Source organism: Anticarsia gemmatalis, chromosome 8, assembly GCF_050436995.1.
Source record: "Anticarsia gemmatalis isolate Benzon Research Colony breed Stoneville strain chromosome 8, ilAntGemm2 primary, whole genome shotgun sequence".
Lineage (NCBI taxonomy): Eukaryota > Metazoa > Arthropoda > Insecta > Lepidoptera > Erebidae > Anticarsia > Anticarsia gemmatalis.
In genome coordinates, this window is record NC_134752.1 from 5,580,370 (window position 1) to 5,594,618 (window position 14,249).

At 33.7% G+C, this 14,249-nt stretch overlaps 1 protein-coding gene across 1 annotated transcript in view; it reads left to right on the forward strand.

Annotated features, from left to right (window-relative positions):
• LOC142974784 (putative inorganic phosphate cotransporter) overlaps positions 1-14,249 on the forward strand; it is a 46,736-nt gene that overhangs the window by 18,591 nt on the left and 13,896 nt on the right. The window contains exons 4-6 of the mRNA XM_076117299.1: positions 3,891-4,127; positions 8,448-8,657; positions 10,828-10,995. Of these exons, the coding sequence (XP_075973414.1) occupies positions 3,891-4,127; positions 8,448-8,657; positions 10,828-10,995 (615 nt within the window). The remainder of the gene's footprint in view (positions 1-3,890; positions 4,128-8,447; positions 8,658-10,827; positions 10,996-14,249) is intronic.

Here is a 14,249-nt window from a genome sequence, read left to right on the forward strand (position 1 = left end):
TTATTTTGTTCGTCATCATTGTATACATATAAATAGGTATTTATAGTCTATTTCTAAATTTTAACTTGATATAAAATTTCCGTTCCGAATAACCTAATTAGCAGATCCGGGAAATATAGATAAAATAATATTTTTAAATTGTAAATATTTACTAATTTATTACAACGCTAATTTCATAATCGATTAGGTTGACGTAAATTGTTTTATTTTTTTATTTCTGTTAAAAAATCAACAGCAGTTGATTTAAATAACGCTTGAAAGATATTTTTGGCACTTTACCAGTCATTGATCAATGGTTAATATTTTATTTATATCAAGTATAAGTAATACTATCCCACAAGGTAAATTAAAGGGAAACTAACAAATTAGGTCAAAGGAAATCCGGTACTAATGAATGAAAATATGAACTCGCATTAACAAAAGGCCGGAAGGACGGAGTACCGAAAGGCATTATGAAGGTATAATGCGCTTTGCGTTTAGTTCGTTACACAAACTATTAAAGTAATCTGCGGTCATGGTGTGAGTAAATAAGTTGTTGAGCTGAGCCTTTGGTGCTGTTTCAATTGTTGTTAATTAACGTGCAAACATAGAATAGTTTGCTGTATTGAAGTTCGTAAGATAAATACGAAGACATAATTTATTATTTTAGAGTTTTCGTTAGTTCGACTAACTACTACTCTACTACTACTACAGTAGAGATAATTTCCAGTTAAGCTTGCGGAATTAGTAATTTTATTTAATTCCACGTTTATAATTTTTTACTATACCCCTAAGTATCACAAAAAGTAGCCTTTAGCCGGCATTAAGAATAAAAATCGTAAATAAATTACTAAAAGTGTCCTAAACAACGTTTTTACTTAAACTTAAAAATATCATCGGCGTCTTACCTTTTCGAAAAGTTGGCTAGTCAATTCATGTTATTTATCGCCTTCGTACTATTGCTAGCAGCCCAATATCCGTAACAAAGCCAACGAAACAACTCTCCCATTCTCTTCCTTATTTTCAACGGCCATGACACACATTTCCATCCTTATTGGATCCCATGGGAACTCCTAAAGGGTCAACAAAGGCGTCAATCTTCGTTGTGTAATATTTTCAGTAACAACTTGTAATTATCTCTTCTGATGGGAGTCAATGAGTTAAGCTGCCACCCTGTCTAGTGGATAATTATTATGACTATTGACCTCTGCCATTGTTTCCTACTGAAATGTGTTGTCGTGGGACTTTTTGCTACACTATATATGATTATTGGTCTAGCTAGACTGTGTGCTTTATATGGAAGAAGGTATTGTCATAAGAATAGAGGGATAGTTTTACAACTGCTTAGTAAGTGTTGGATTATATATCTGATAGATAAAGTGACTGCAAAGGAATGAAAAATTGCAGATTTCCACTATATTCATTGCGAAATGGTGAAACCTTATTTATTTTATAGTCACGTGTTAAAACTTATGTTTGTAAAATATAATGTTAACATTACAGATATCAATTACAATGTAATGACTTATACTTTTAAAACCACATTGTATCTTGAATACTAGCCTTAAATAAAAACGTTTCAAAAAACAAAAAAAAATACTAATTTGTTTTAATTCAAGATAACTAATATTTATAAATCATGAAGTACAAATTCATCTTTTATTTCGTCTTGAGTTATTTTATTACAAATTTAGCAACATTGAAACTTCTATTAATACAAGTAATTCAAACATATGCACGTGTTTTAACGGCATTAAAACACACTGCATTAGTACACGATGGTATCAACTCGCGAATTTCATTCATACATTCAATTTATAACATAACCACATGCGGTGATGTCACGAACAACTCAATATACATGTCCTTAGTAAAGTCATATTGTACGGACGAATTAGCATTCAATTTACATTTAGCTTTTAAAATAAAGCCTGGTTTCTTTGTATAACTATTTGGTAGCTTATTTGGGAAAATAATAGTTGTTTTTTTTTATAAATTTGTGATTTTAGCAAAGGCTATCTAGACTTATTTACTCATTACTAGCCTTTCGTCCGCGTGAATAGATTTTCCGAGGTAAACAATAGCCTATGTAATATTCTAGGTTATAAACTATCTGCGTATTAAATTGCATTATATTCCGTTCAGTAGATTTTTCGTGAAAGATTTACAAACATACATACATCCATCCTCATAAACTTTCGCATTTACAATATTAGTAGGATAAGTGTGAAACTGGCCTTTAGTACAACATTATGATCCAACACGTATCCTATATTAAGCGTGTCTTGAAATTCCTAGTTTAATATTCCTATGACATGTTTTCACAATCGACACTGTATTGTAATTGTTAAGTATTGATGTTTAGTCTTTTACTTGGCTTGAATAGATTAGTGTATTTTATGAAGACTAACATTTAATCTAAATAAGTAAAGTATAAAATTACATGTCACATGTGTTGATACATTATTTTTGAGGAAGTTTTTTTATTAGTCGTTGTTAGCATTTAACACGACATTACTTTGTCCAGTCCCCGTTCAAGAATGATTTATAAAACACCGGTGAATTGAGACCTTACTTATTTTGTGAAATTGGTTAGAAAAATACAACAAACACATGATTACATCAGCGAAAAATAAAATGATAATATATTCTACAAGTTAATAAATGAGAATCCTATATATCGCTCTCAAACTGCACAATGCATTGTTTCGCACGAGAGCCACCACGCGGAACGAAGTGCATATGCTGTGTCAAGGTAGATAAGCCTATAACCTTCAGAATTGTACCATCTGAGACTGAACTGGGACTTTATAACTACCTACGTCGTCTCCTACCCATCTGTTCTGTGACAAGGTTTAATAAAAATTACACATCAACTATCAACATTCATGTGGGCACAGAAGTTTATTCGTGATACAAATTTAATTAATGTTAAGATAAAAATCTACTTTTTAGAATTAAAAAAACTAATATTCAGGTCTCATCTTTCGGTTACAATCCGCTCTTGGCATATTTTATCTAAACCAAGCAAAAAAAGATCTAATGTTTCGATGCTCGTGACTAAAGGAATAACGCAAGACAGTGCTAGTTTTAAAAAAGTAAAGACGAAATAAACTTCAGGATAATCATAGTAAGTGACAATCATAAAAAGTATGAAACAATGTAGTGTAATGCCGGTAGTGTCTATTTTAGTTCCGACAAGTAGGCACACTATTTATTACACCTCTGCACTGTAAAATAATTGAATATATCAAAGTTAATAAACCAACACACAGTTGTCATCGTAATTGATATGCTCCCAGCGTATACGGGGCTGCATCGACCTCAAATTATGTTAAAACAGCGGAAAAGAATCGTATTAAAAATAGATTAGATTTGCGTAGCCGCTGTGCACTGAGCGAGTAATGAGGATCACGTTCTGGTTGTTAACGTTACATTATCTTCGTACTCTAGGGTATAAAATGTGCCTTAGAAAAATACGACTTGTAAATCGTAGTATTTTTATGTACTTACTATATATTGCGACTATACAAATAGCTTTAAGGACTCGCGTGAAAATGAAGAGAAATGTATTGCATTTCTTATATTTGATAATACTCTACAAAGTGAGTTTTTACCTATAGTATCGGAATAAGTATAAGTTCCTACAAGTCTACATTTTATTCACGGTTACTATACGGTTTTGTCCAAAAAAAGGTTTTTGTTTTCATAATAATATAGTTCCTAAAATGCCAACGATGAGATCTCTTAGTTCCTTTATTTGAATAAATTGCACCACATTATAACACAATTATTTTACGGATAACCTCGTAAATCCCAACCTAACCTCACGTAACGAATTAATCAACACATCACACGTCAAATAGCTCTCTACTTGCAATGTAAAACTTATTCAAATGCATTCTTTTCAGTATGCGACCTTCGATTGGGATGAGAAAACGCAAGGTCTGATTCTAAGTGGTTTCTACTACGGATACGCTGCGACGCAAGTTCCTGGAGGCTATCTCGCTGAGAAGTTTGGAGGAAAATGGACTCTTGGTGTTGGACTCCTCAGTACTGCCGTGTTCACCTTCTTGACGCCGGTCGTCATCAGAGCTGGAGGTGCGACGTGGCTTTTCATTCTTCGAATTTTGCAAGGAATGGGAGAGGTAAGATTATATTTTTGAAGATTCTTTTTGACATCAAGAGTGCACCCACCAAACGCGTTGACATGATATCGAATTATTTTTTATTTTGAAAGCATCACGGGCTGCTGTGGTTTTAAGACAGGCTTCAAAATAAATGCGTAAAATGGTGGCCTTATTATGAAATCCTCTTCTTTAAAGATGCTTATTTTTACCTGATTGATCTGCAAAAGTTTAATACTTCCTTAAATTTTTCTGGATTTGTGATTAGTAGCACATTATAAAAACTGAGCAACATAACCTGCTAATGGCCAAATATACATAAAATACAGGACAGATGCTTCTATTAAGTATTCATAAGTTCAGGTGTTAGACATATTTATGCTGATCGTTTTTTTTTACGTAACGTACTCCCATGAAGCCTAATGCCTCAGTTAGGAGTGGATTTACGTAAAAAATGAGAGAGATTTAACTTACGACCCCTTGATCCGCGGTATAAAAATGAACCTGCCATCTTTCACCTTAGCTTCTTTAGTAGTCTGAGTCTTATTACTTACGACAAGATAATAATATAATTTGCTTATTAATTTTATTTTACGACTGTAACAAGTAACATAATAATATAGCACAAATACAATAAAGACTTACTTCAGCTTAGTTGGTAGATAACCATTTTTTTCCTCAATTACTTACTACAAACAATAAGTCACATTTTTTAACAAATATAGGTGTGTCATACGCAAAAATCCATTGCTGTTCAACTGCTGAGAAAACATCCCTTAATATGAGGGAATCGTTAAGCCTTCAGTTTATCTCACTTTTCTAGTGTTGGTTGGGATCTATTATTGCTAGGGCATAGTCCAGTAATTTACACAGTAGTCATTGTTGTTATCATAGACTGGTAACAAAATTATAGCAATTTATGCGTCATGTTCTGCGAATATACGACATTGACGTCAAGTTTTAATCGCAGAATACTATAATTATGCCAAATAATAATGTAAATAAACTACAATATGGATAGGAAGTGAGTAAACAATATAAATAGCCACTTATTGTTATAAATTGTTCATTTATTGATTTTTTCCTTTATTTTGTATTAACATTGCGCGGATTATTTAATCTATGTTTTGAAACTTGCCGCTGGCCTTACGTGACTTTTATTACAAATTAAATATTCAACAAAAAATATAATATTTTAATAATTACTATTAAATTAGGTACGTATACGTACATATGTGATATCTCGCCCGTTATATCTGAAGGTACAGGCAGATTTGTATGAAACACATCCTCAATTCGCCATTTACAATGTTAGTCCCATGTAAAAGGGGACGATCCTAAGGGCACGAAACCAAACTCCGGGATACTATTAAGAAATGTTTTTGGCCTACCTGGGAATCAAACCCAAGTCCTCATGATTACCAGTCGGATACATTACCGACTTGCCACAGAGGCAAAATAATTAAATACAAAACAAAAATAATGACAATAATGACTGTGACATTTACTTACCTTCTTCAAGATGAAACTTTAGGGTAATTTATTAGACTGTTAAAACTCCTTGACCTAATTCCTCTTTGTTTATTTTTCACATTAATTAATTTGTTCATTTTTAGTTCTTGCTGGATATTAATTTGTTCATATTTAGTTCTTGCTGGAAAATTCCAGTTCATTTTAACTTAGACAGGTATTTGCAAGTGTTGTGAAAAGTTTGTTTTTGTGCAAATAGATTCTAGTATAGTTACGCGCGGTTGTTTAAGTTAATTAAGTTATGCGGCTGGTATTTTCTGTTCTGGTGTTTAATTTTGTTTTTATTAATCAATTAGTATTTTTGTTTTACATTTTGTTGTTAGTGTGTAAATAATAAATTCTATTTTATCGTAAACTGTAATCGACTAAAACTGTTTATGCTTCCTAGGCATTTTACGAATTTTACATATAATTTTAAACTTTAAAAAAGTAGTATCTTCATAATTTACTAAGCGTTTTGAATACCTAATGCTGCATTGGGCAACATCACCGTTGAAGATGGACATAATTTGTAATTTAATGTTTCTGTTTTGAAAACGAATAAAACAATGTTACTCTCGGATATATACAATAAACATGCCAATGCATAAATAAGACCTTTAATTATATACATCATATTCTTTAGCAACTCAGACCGTTCTAAGAAACCATAGCATTATTTTCACAAAACATTATATTTAAAAAACACATAACATCAGGAAATATTGAATAGCACACCGTAACGGAAAGCAGACATAGATAAAGCAAGTATTTGTCCACTTGAGTCAAGAGCTATTAAAACATTGGTACATGTCTATGTATCTGTACGCAACAGGTTGATATCGGTTAAGTGGTTACTGCGATGAGCAAACGAATACAGTATTTAGTCATTGAAAGCATATAGAAATATTATAATAAGGTTAATTGGAATAGAACTGTAGAATATTGTTCAGAATTTTGTAAAAGGCCACTAAGTTTTAAAGGAAGTGTACAACATATGAGTTCATAAAACAACCCATTTTCCCTCGAAAATAGGCCTCCTAAAGAATGTTACTATGCCTACGAACTCCTGGACTTCATTGACATTGATGCATTTTGTCATATCTGATATACGTATATAAGGTATTTGTTTTTCTATAATGTCGAGGCTTTTAAACGAAAAACAAGAAAGTATTTTGAAAATATAGTCCTGAAAAACTAAGGTTAATGCTTTCGAAAGGCTTTGAAATTCTCAGAAAGAGATAGTTTTAATTATGTTAGTCTATAAAGTTAAGTATAATTTTACAGAAAATAGAAAATTTGTTTTCTAAAACCATTCTACCGTGAAGGAAATCGATATTAAGCTCCGTCATGGTAGAAATTCCATTTAGTCTACTACCTTTATCGTATTACTTATTAAGTAGAATATATCAATGTAGTTTTATGGTCTAGGTATATTTATAGGATAATGACTATTTTCCTTAGTTAGAGCACACACGCATAACAATAATGAAGTAAAGCTTGCTTCTGAAAAACATTCGAAATATTGTACTTATTTACTTTTTTATATTGTAAAATAGTTACGTGTCCGGTATAGGAAACTAGGCTTCTATTTCGTGGGAAAGGCACTATAGTAAACGCTAAACGTGGGTGCTTTAATTTACTTCTGCTCACGCCTCCGTTATTATAGGTGAGGTCATGTATGATAATAAAATATTAAAATATCGAAGCAATAAATCAAATTAAATGCTCAAAATTCTTGACCAAAAATTATTTTCAAAACTCTCGAAGGCTTTGACAAAAATTCGTTTGCATATTTGGCCAGTAAGAGCTCTTCTCTTCGGGGTAAAACATCAAAAGGCTTGCAATAAGTCTACATGAAGCGCGCATATGAAAAACAGGCAAATTCCTCTTCACACAACACAGCGGGTGGCAGAGATTAAAAAGAGAATTCTATAGAGCCGATGCAGTTGTACTATCACTATATTTTGTGTAGGACAAAAATCGTTTGATTTAATTAAAACTCCCGCTTTTAATCTTTGTAGTATTATGTACAAAGCACGTAAAGGTACCTAGCAATGAATAATGATGTTATGTTTTGTACTTATGAACCACATGAATTTTATTGTACCTAAATACTAGAGTCGTTTGAAAAAAATACTATACTTATCTCTTTTAAAATAATAAATCCATCTAAATAACGTTTGCGTGTGTGAAGAAATCAAGAGAATAGAACTTCAATTTGTTTGGCAATTGGCACAATAATCCGGGTCGGATTTTCGACAACACGGTTTGTGGCAAAAACAGCAACATTTTACAGGCAAAAAATGTGGATCACACAAATTGCCGCCTCTGCTATTTGAAACTGGATACACGCTTTGCGCATTGGTCTGTGACGAGGTGACAGTTTTCCAATGTGCCACACGAGAAGCGAAAAATGTTTCAATTTATGAAACAACTAGTTGACCCACACGGATGTATAAGCTTTTTTTTACTGCCTCCCTGGCGCAGTGGTTTAGGCCGCCACGCCGAAATCATTGCGTCGGGAGGTCGTGGGTTTGATTCCCACACGGGGCAATTATTTGTGCGATCCACAAATTATAATTGTTTCGGGTCTGATTGTGCTTTGTGTCCGTTGTTTGTATGTTTGTAAAAGTCCCTGCGACACAAGAGCAAGTCAAACAAGCAAGCAAGCGGGAGTTGCTTTTTTTTAATAAATAGAATAATAAGTAAAAATAAGATTACTGAAAAGTTTCACATAAATGGAATTAAGTAATAGTTATTCCTTCAATCACCAAAATTCCCGCATTTTAATACAAGTATAGACTGTTCTATAGCAGTGTCCTTTTACAGGGTCCTACAATGCCAGCGTTGATGATCATGTTGGCAAGATGGGTACCGCCGTATGAAAGGTCTTTCCAAGGAGCTCTGGTCTTCGGTGGAGCGCAAATCGGAAACATCTTCGGTTCCTTCATGTCTGGTATATTACTGGCTGATGGAAGAGACTGGTCGTATGTGTTTTACTTCTTTGGAGGGTTTGGAATTCTCTGGTTTGTGCTGTGGGTAAGTTAATTTTGGTTATTGTTAATTTGCATAAATAATATGGTTATTTGCAATTACTGATTTCGATATCAGAACGATAGTCTCTAGCTCATATATTTTCAGTTTTTGAATGAAAATTTTCGATTTGTTTCGATTTTTTATACGTTCGTATAGTGTACGCTTAAGTATGCTAATGTTACCAATTCAACTTAGTCATCATCATTTTAAAAATTGATACCTTAAACCTTTTTTGGTATTCGTTTAAATTGCCAATCTTCTCTGCTAAACCATTTCAAAACCATTACTACAAAGCAAGGCGACTCAAAGTAATTAGTATTTCGCGTATTAACAGCGGGAGGTGTCGCTGACTTAATATACGAGTACTTCATAAATATGTAGAGGATTGTTGTACGTGGATGCCATCATTCTATATTTAGCTACCTTCCGGCAGTCGAGATGAAGATTGATTCTGAATATGTATGACTTGTTTATAATTGAATAATTACTGTATAATGTCGGTCTTTCTGATTTAGTTAGGAGTCAGAAAGACCGACGGTTTTAATATAAGCAAATATATTTTCATAAGGACTTGGAATAATTTACTAAAGATTTAAAGACGAAGGATGCAATGATCCCTATAATAGACTAAGGCTTAACGTTATGAAAGCCATAATGCAGGCTCCTTTGTAATAGAATTGTATATATGTGACATTTGTCTGCTTAGCACTGTCCAGATAGTAGCAAAATTAGTAACAGTCTAAAAAAAAACACATAATGAGTTTACCTACATTTATTGGAAAATTAAACAAAACCAAACGGTACTTAAACTTATATCCATCAGTCAAAATTACAAGCTATTTAAAAACCTCTAACTTCTGAGCACCAATGATCCATTAAAGAAAACTCAAAACATTTGCCTCCAACAAATTATATTCCCAAAAGGCAATAAATAAAGGCAAACTCCTGGTAAAAATTTCAAAGCTCCGTATAAAATTACGGGGCACGTAATCACGGGAATTTGCGACAAATTACTTGGGTATTTTATATCCCAGTAAATTGATAGACGGGTTTATAGGCCTTTTATGTCCACTTATGGGCTAATGGTACGGATTAGGGTTGAGTGATCGATGTTGTTTGTATACAATATTGAACCAGTATTGTTGTGGTAGTAGTACTATGAGTATCATAATCATACGCTATGATTTTGAGATATATTCAGTAGTTAGTATCGCGCACATTATTTTAGCAAAATTCTGGTTTTTTGTGCATTTTGGTTGTCTTGCTTTCGTGTTTAATGATCAGCCTAGCTTAAATTTGTCAAAGTAGAGACAAATTCTAGTCACAGTATGCGTATCACGTACCTCAGTTGATAACTAGTGTACGTTAAATTGATGGTCACTATTCAGTACATTACTATGTACATAGTTTTATCTCTTAGATTATAATGATTAACATCTTACCTCAAAGCAGTAGTGTACTGAATAGTGACCATCAATTTAACGTACACTAGTTGTCAACTGAGATACGTGAAAACCCTTCAGGTAGTAAGTTATCTGGTTTCAAGACTGAACAAGCAATACAACATGAAATACCCGTATTTCATCAGTTTTAACTTGCGTTAGTTATCATATTCAGTCCTAAGTAAATGTTTACATAAATGTTTTATTACTGGAAGTAATAAATAGAACAAGATAATGACATATTCTCTGAAGTAACATAAATGGTCAAGTACAAATTTTAATGACTGCATAGAGATCATCATGTCAGGGTAATAGGATTAGATAAAGCAATCTTTAAATATGATATAAATTGTCACGTTTTTGAACTTGCAACAAGGATTTTTACGATAACAATTGTTTGTTTTGTTTCCTTGAATAAATTGTGGAAGATTTTATTATTTGAAAAAATATAATAATGATATATGCACGCAACTACTGTTTTCTATTTTGTAACATATGTACTTCTAATCTCTACATTATTAGGTGAAAAAAAAAGTTAATATTATTATAATAACTTTTGTATTTGATACTTTCCTGATTGTCTGTGCATAAATATAGCTCCATGAAACTAATCATTACAATGATAACGTGACAATAATTTTATAAAAAAAACACAGACGAATCTATCCCATCATCATTATGAGTATAATATAAGAATAATTTAATTGATACGCAACGTTATATTTTTCCAGAGTCTTCTGTGCTACAGTACACCAAACACGCATCCTTACATCTCGAAGAAGGAGCTAACGTACTTGAACAATAACGTCACCACTGCCGAGGTACACTCAGCCAAAGACCCAGTACCATGGAAGGCAATCCTCAGATCCGCTCCTGTTTGGGCCTTAGTCTTCGCTGCGGTAAGTACTGCCAAATTATTATATTCTACTTCTTTTCGATAGTCATTTTCAAAACTGAAGGTAGTGTCTACAAAGGATTGCGCTCACCGGTCTGTTAACGATCGGTTAAGTAACGCTTGGCGCGATCATACCATAGATAGGTGACTGCAAAGTGGTATTTTAATTTAACGTCTCCATGCTTATGAGATCACGCAAAAAGTTGGTTGTTATCAATTAAGTCGCTATACCATTTTAAAGGTCTTTCGGGCGGCTAAAACTACTTTAACAACAGATTGACCGCTAACCATACGTTAAAATAAAATACAAAAATATTAACGTAAGGATGAACTTAAACAGCTTGCAAGGTCGCTCGGAGCATTACGGGGCTTTTTCGAGCGGTTGTTTTTACGTTTTAAGTGGAAGCGTAGATGTTTTACGTTCAGTTCATAATTGTCCCCCTACTAAATGTATCCAGGACTTTAGTGAAATAAAGCTTTTACGTGATGTGATGTTAATTTTATCTAATAGCGTTTCCAACAAATGTGCGCTATGTTAATCCTATATTTTCATAGTGAAGTTAAAAAAGAACGAGTTTTGTAGAGTGACAAAGCTAAAGCGAGTGTCACGGGTTAGGCAAATAAGAGGCGCTCGCTCCCCAGAGGAAAGAGTGAATAAAACTAAATAAAATGTGCACTTTAGCACTTTATGTAAAATAGTCTTGCAGATAAATAAATTAGTATATTTTTTTCAACATAGAGAGCTCCTGCATGAATTCATTTTATTTTGAGCCAGAACAACTAATTAATATAATAGCTTACAACTAGATTCAATATTTCAATTTAAGTTTTTACTGCTATTACGTATTTATGACACAGCAATTAACGCAAACATGATTTTTACCTCGCAATCCTTGACTTTTCGGCGCAATTACTTTTCCCATTACTGCATCCGAATCGATACCTACATATAATATAATAAACATGCACAACGCGGAAGTTTAAAATTATGGTATTGTTGCAAGGATGACATGGCAGCCGCTGTAATTGTCGCGGCACGGGGTTTTGTGGGTGACTTTTCATCCTGTGGTGAACCTAAACTCCACCTAAACTCCTTCTACTCTATGGTAGATGCCATATATTAATCATATAACGATTTGGCATTGTCTGTCAATAAATATATCAAACACGTAATGCTCGTATTTTATTAATACATAATATTGGCGACGAGGAAAAACTGAACCTAAATGGAAAAGCTACGTAAAAAACGGAGCACCCTACGTGGGATGCTCACCAGACTCGATACCTACATCGAGCAGAGGGCGACGATGTCTGACGAGGACATCACCGCTCGCTCCGCAGCCTTGAAGGACACCATAACAGCACTGCGAGAGTTACAAGAGAAGATAGAAAACAAAACCATAGATGATAACGATGAAACAGCGTATTTACACGAACAAAATTACGGCTACGAATTCGAAGAACTTCACACTATTTTAGTATCAAAACTTTTAACAAAAAAAACCATTATTCAAGGTCAGCGACAGGAAGACCAACATAGAATATACCAATACCATAAGATTATACCAAAAATACAATTTAATCCTTTACATGAATCAGAAACGTTCAATAACTTTAAAAAACGTCTGGAAGTGTACTTTAGACTTAATGAAATTACTGAGCCCCACATGAAGACAAATATTCTTCTGTCTACATTATCACCAGAACTCCATGAAAAATTATGTGATTTAATAGCACCAGACGAACCATTGAATAAGACATTTAACGAAATTACTGAAACACTTGACGACTACTTAGACCCAAAACCTAGCAAATGGGTTCTACAACATAAATTTATATCGAGAACTCAAAAATCGGATGAAACAGTAGCGCAATACGCCGCAGATTTAAAAAAGCTCACTACCAACTGCGAATTTAAATGTCAACACTGCCAGAAAAACATTTCAGAAAGCTTTTTATCTCTTCAACTCATAAGAGGATTGAAAGATAGCGACGCACGTACAAAAATTTTACAAGACCGAACAGTATGTACATTTAAACACCTGACACAGATTGCAACATCTATTGAAATGAGTAAAGCAGAAAATACATCAATGCTTCCGAATGAACAACCAAGTAGTGACAATATCAATAAAATTTCCACTGATTCCTACAATAATTCAAAAAAATCTCCTTTTAGAGGAATCACACCAAGAGATTTAAAAGGGAAATGTTTCCGCTGTGGTTTAAATCACGAAACCAAGAAATGTAGCGCTATAAACATAACATGCTATAAATGCAAGAAGGTCGGACACTTAGCTAGTGTGTGTCTACAACGGCGCTCAGATGCGAAGCCCAGTAAGACTACACCGGATATAAATCAATTAAACGACTCAGCGATAAGCGATGATGATGAATGGAATGATATTAATGTTATATCTGGTGAAACATCCGAAAAATACATGATAACGGTACACATTGAACATGCTAAGATGAAAATGGAATTTGACACTGGAGCCACACTTACTTCTATGTCATTACGAGACTACAGAAAATTGAAAATCGGCAAAAGAATCTTTAAAACTAATATAAAACTCAAAACATATACCGGCGAAGTAATCGAACCTGCAGGTGTTGCATACGTTCAATGCAGATGCCAAGGAAAAGAATTCCACGGTAAATTATACCTCATCAACAACAACGTTGACCCCGTTTTTGGCCGAAGTTGGATGAAAGAACTCGAAACTCTAAATTTAGCAGATATAAAAACTTTACAGCAATCAGAAAATCTAGAATTAGACCAGCTTTTGGAACTTTACAAGACATCAGTATTTCGATCCGACTTAGGCGAAATACCCAATTACAGAGGACACCTAAATCTACAAGAAAACACAAGACCAATTTTTATCAAACCACGTAGAATACCGTACGCTTTAAAAACCAAAGTGGATGAAGAGATCGAGCGACTATGCAAACAGGGTGTCATCACGAAAGTCGACCACTCTGATTGGGGTACTCCAGTGGTACCAGTTGTCAAACCGAATGGGAGTATCCGATTGTGCGCTGATTATAAAGTTACACTAAATAAAGTCATACAAGATGAACAATATCCAATACCTATGATAGAAGATATATTTGCAGAGATGAACGGAGGTAAACTATTCTGTACACTCGACATCACCCAGGCATATCTCAACATGACAATGGATGAAGAAAGCGCAATGCTACAAACACTAAGTACGCATCGAGGCACTTTTAAGGTGAACCGCCTAATGTTCG